This window comes from Manduca sexta, unplaced genomic scaffold (genome assembly GCF_014839805.1).
Source record: "Manduca sexta isolate Smith_Timp_Sample1 unplaced genomic scaffold, JHU_Msex_v1.0 HiC_scaffold_1765, whole genome shotgun sequence".
Lineage (NCBI taxonomy): Eukaryota > Metazoa > Arthropoda > Insecta > Lepidoptera > Sphingidae > Manduca > Manduca sexta.
Genome location: NW_023592662.1, coordinates 17,245 through 22,469, shown reverse-complemented (window position 1 = coordinate 22,469; position 5,225 = coordinate 17,245). Strand labels below are relative to the sequence as shown.

At 34.0% G+C, this 5,225-nt stretch overlaps 1 protein-coding gene across 1 annotated transcript; it reads right to left on the bottom strand.

Annotated features, from left to right (window-relative positions):
• Window positions 1–3,399: 3,399 nt before the first annotated feature.
• LOC115454467 (coiled-coil domain-containing protein 97) lies at window positions 3,400–4,692 on the bottom strand. The gene has a single exon (XM_030183198.2). It carries the CDS (start codon window positions 4,426–4,428, stop codon window positions 3,442–3,444), a length of 987 nt encoding a protein of 328 aa, XP_030039058.1. The 5' UTR covers window positions 4,429–4,692; the 3' UTR covers window positions 3,400–3,441.
• Window positions 4,693–5,225: the final 533 nt, after the last annotated feature.

The window sequence follows — 5,225 nt, the reverse complement described above, 5'->3', positions numbered from 1 at the left end:
TTTACTACTGATTACTAATTTGGTACTCGTTCAAAACACTTTTGTTTAATTTAGGTCCCGTTTTTAATGTTTTCATCTTTATTTTCTTAATTTTTGAAGGCTTAATATTTTTTATAATTTTATTTACTGCATCTGTGGTCATATTCTCGTGTTTATTTGCTTCTTTCTCTCTGTGTTGTTCTTGAATAGGGGGTGCTTGTGAAGATTTCAGCTTTTATATATTATCTTCTTTCTTTCTTCTTAAGAATCTTTTATCTTGAGATCTGTTAAAAGCCTCTCGTACGCGCAATCGATGTTGGTTCTGGCTTGCGGAGGGTGATCTCAGAATGTCGTGCCTTGAAACCCAGTACCAGTCTTCGCCTGCTGCGTTTGCCTTAAATGGTCACATTGGCACGCCGGGCTCTCCTTGCACTTGAACCGATGCAAGTACTCGGAGAACCCGCCGTGCCCCGTGAACACCTGCGTCAGTGTAGCATCCAGGGCGATCCGCCTTACGACCCTGTGCGCCTCGACCGCGTCCGGAAAGAACAGCTTCGTCACCGAAGCCGTCCCTCCGTCCGCGTATCTCCGGCTCCATTCGTCAATCGAGTCCTTTCGGATCTGTCGTTTGACGAACGAAACCGGACATTTGTCGTAGTGCGCACGGGTCTTCAGGTGTTGTGCGGCCTATTGGGTTAGCATGTATGATGTCACATTAGCTATCATGAGAAAGAGTCTTCAGTTATAGTGAGATTTTTGAAGTCTCAATATAGGTCACTTAAAAACTCAGCAAGCCGAATTCATATGCCAATAGCTGCTTTTAGCGCTAAATGGAAATTGGTGATGTATAAATGGTTGTGTGACGGCTACACATCAATAATGACACGGATCTCTTGACAATATATTTATTTATATAATATTACAACTAATTAATAGTATATGATCAACTTGATGCCATCGGGACATAAAGTGGACGGAAGTGACAATCGCCGAAATAAAAACTAAGCGATGTGATGATAAGTGATGTCACTTCAGTAAGAAGCTTAGACTGTAATACCTACATCACTAAGCAACAGGTGAAAAATTACAAAAATAATTAATAAGTGCGTGTTTAAATAAACTAAATGTACTTTAATATATGGTATGAAAGCGTTAACTAGTGGACTCAAAAAATCAATTTGGCCAGGGACTGGGGCTGACGCTCCAGAAACAATATAGTTTTCCATAATAATATCACCGCTACGGCTAAGGTGATCGCTTAAAAGAAATATAATAGAAGTAAGCCAAATACCCACCGTACTCGGTTATCAACTCTTGATATAGTAAGAATATAATTAAACTTTTACGTTCGAGAACACCATGAAGGCTGCAGTCTTCGAAATGTCGGGAGAAAATTATAATACAAAAAACCGCGATAAAATCCGCAAAATACTTTTATTTCAGTGTCTAGAATTCACGTAAAAATAAGAAATCATTATAGATAACTTATTACTTTAGGAATACCTATATATGTATTTTTTATTTTACCTAAACTTATCCTTATTAGGCCTAATCCCTATCAGTAGTAGAGAAGGTCCGTGCTCAGCAGTGGGCAAGTATATAATACAAAGCTATTATTATTATTATTAAACTTATCTGCATTATTAAGTACCTAAGTTGAATTTAATTATAAACTATATCTGTACTGTATATAGAGCTAAAGTGTTTGATTGTTTGTTTGAACGCGCTAATCTCATGAACTATACGTTCGAAATGTTTTTTTAGTGTTGGAAGGATATTAGGTAAAATTGGTAAATAATTACCTTTTTGCAAATGACACAACACGTGTCGCGTCGCAAGAAAGCACATTGTAGTGTAGTAGTATTGCAACAGCACCTGACTAACAATTCTAGCATTATCTAAGTATACGTACCTACTTACTCGATGTTATGTTTGCGGGTCGTTCATTTTCTGTATGCATACCACACTCATTGCGCCTTAGAAAGAGGCATTCACTACAAATATAGTTACAATAAATAGTGTCAGAGAAACGTAGCTTGTGTTCATAACGATCGATTAAACAAACTATAGAAGTGTTGCACGGATGCAGACGGCAACATTATGCAACATCGCCATCTTCAATTATAATTAATATGCTTGCATAATCGATTACATTATTATACTTACGTATATTAGCATAATGTCCGATAATGTTATTCAAGTTATAATATTGCTAAAATAAAGTGGTCATTATTTCTATAGATACGTGCTGCGTCACATAGAGTGCGTTCGGCTAATTTCGGACGGTTTTTCGGTGTGTTGCGAGGAGTCTAGAAAATATTTTTTTTCTCATAAAATATTCAAGCGTTGCCAACATTTTATACATGAAACTAGTTATTATTAATGCTACTTTATGTGATAATTTAATCATCTTCCAATTCTCTCTGTTTAAGCTTAAAAATAGATGATATCAGTATAGAAATTTAAAACCCTTAGAAAAGATCGGACCTTCGCGGGGTAAGTTCGGACTCCGTTCTAATAACGCTTCTCATGCTAGTATGATAAGGTCCACAAAATCAAACAGAAGTCTCAAAAATGTTAAAAAAAAGCGAAATCCACCTTTTTTGTGTCAATGCACATAGCGCACCCGTTCTTGGTCGTAGCATCAACTGTAGTATATAGGGCGGGGCAAAAAGAGACAGCGTAGCCGCCTATATAGCTTAAACTAAAAAATAACCATAGGTTCGTGGTATTTTTTCGTTATACGATCTTTCCCCGTATCCGATCTTACCCGAACGCACCTTATTACATATATATACACAAAAAAAATTGGCAAATAATTACTTTTTTAATTTTCCAACGACTTAGTTGCACGAGGTTTCCGAAAATATAGGCTAATCATAAATGTACACTTTAAACGAGAATATACATCATTTGGAATGTTAGTGTGATAAACATTTATCTCACCTTTAATTTGGAAAATCTCTCACATCAATAGCTATTCAATTACATAAATTCAAAAAAATAGACATAAGTAGGTATTAGTAGGTTACAATACATCTAAGACTGTTGCTTAAATTAAAAACCATTAAAGAAAAATTAAATGAAATATGATATACTTAATAAAATAAGTTGGGGTTTTAATGCAAAAGTAATGTTTGTGGAGAATTACTAATCAGCATAGCAAAAACTGACAAACTGTTTTTCATTGATTTTGGTTATAAAATATAATTTTAATTTAAGTCATTAGCATTCTCTTGTCTATACTATAGTTTGTTTAAATAATCCAAAACTTTGAAGTGTTGTATGATTGGCATACAAAATATAATTTGGCACTGAGTTTAGATGTCTACTTTTTCATAGATTAAAACAGAAGAAATAATAGTTAACCCCATTGGAGTAAGGTCGGGTATATGGAATAAATTTGAATTATACAGTACAGAAACAAAGATGTTTTGATTTATATTTATTAATGTTTGTAAATTATCTATCATGATTAGAATTTATTCTTGCAAATTCTTCAACTAATTTCATGTGCTCTTCCAGACTATCCACTTCATTTGTTTCTGAATCAAAATATTTATCCTCTGCATCTTGGGACATTTGCTGCAAATCATCATATTGTTCATCATTATCAATGCTTACATAATCAATGTCCAAGTCATAACCCTCCATAAAACTATTGTACATTTCTTGAAGAAATTCTTCTCGTAGCAAATTTTGTTCAGATGTGCTAATTATAATTTGTTTCCTTTCATCTGGGCCAAACCCTGGTTTTACATCAGGAGTATCAAAATCCCCCCACATCTTCTTCCTATCTGGAGTGTGTTCATTAGTATTATTTTCAGATTCAGAAGTATTTATTGTGGCCTGTAGGCTACCTTCTTCTATCATTTGTTTATTCTTTTTCTCTCTCATGAAGTTATGGTCCACAGTCTCTAAAACCAAGTTAAGTAAACTTATATTTACATTACCCACACCATCTCTGTGTTTGATTTCTTCATTAGTGAGATACTGGCCAACTAATTGCTCGTACAATAGGGGGTTTCTATACATCATTTGTTTTTCACTGAAGTAGTCTGTTTCGTTAGCAAACTTTTGTAAAGCGTTGTAACGTCTGTTTCTTATTCTTTTACGCCTACTGGCATCAGAATGGTACTCTTTTAATTGCTCTACACATGTACGAAAACTGGTACACAGATTATTATTAGATTTTTCAAAATATTCGACGTGACTTGATGTTAAATATTTGCCAAACTGCATTAAGAATTCTGTAGGGGAACGATTGTAAAGTTCGCGTGCTGCGCATATTTTTTCACTAGTCGTTACTTCTGCTTCGTCAACATGAGGATTTTTAAAGGAAATTTTGGCGCATCTGACTAAATAATCAATTATATCATCGATAGGGTCAACCTGGACATCTTCGTCTTTTTCATTCAATAAAGTGTTTTCAATAATATTTGTTTCCATGTTCACACTATAGTTGGGTTCTGTTTAGTTTTAAAAGTTTCAGAAGTACTTTACTGTGTAATGATCCAATCCAATTCCAATTTTTTATGATGGGTAAATGATATTTTGCTATATCTGGAAAAGTCAAACTGCGATGCAAATACGATGTCCAATCATTGTATCCAACCCAATTTGTTGCCATTGGCTATGATTTTTGTCAAATAATATTTGATAAATGCATGGAGTTAAAAATGACACTGTGACCATAGAGTAACATAGAGTAAGTAATATACTACGTAAGAAGAGGCGGCACTTAGTACATTGAATTTGAGCTCACGCACACATACGTGAGCCCAGTAGAATTACATTTTGTACCAACATTACGCAGAAAAAATGATACGCAAGGCTGCCAACTTACTATAAATCTGCTCGTTTCTAGGAACGTTCCTTATTTAATCGATATTATCGATAATTTTGTATCGACAGCTTTATATCGATAAAAATTGCTGACCATAAATCTTACACTGGTATAAATTATGATTGAATTTAGAATATTAAAAATAAAACGTCCACAATTTTTAATAATTCCCTTTATTTAATTAGAAAATACACAATATTATCACGTGAATTTCTTATGTATACAATAACACTCCAGTTTTCCGTTATTTATTTCCAATTTTATATGGAAATTGAAAAATTTTATACCTTACAGATATGATCTTTTTCCGTCTAATCAACAATTACTATGATACAATTATTGCAAGGGCAAATTCATAGATTTCACACGTGCCTTTTTGATTAGGTTACTAAGCATAGAA

Excerpts from the sequence above, each read along its gene's own strand:
- LOC115454467 (XM_030183198.2), bottom strand. The coding sequence starts at position 4,428 with ATGGAAACAAATATTATTGAAAACACTTTATTGAATGAAAAAGACGAA.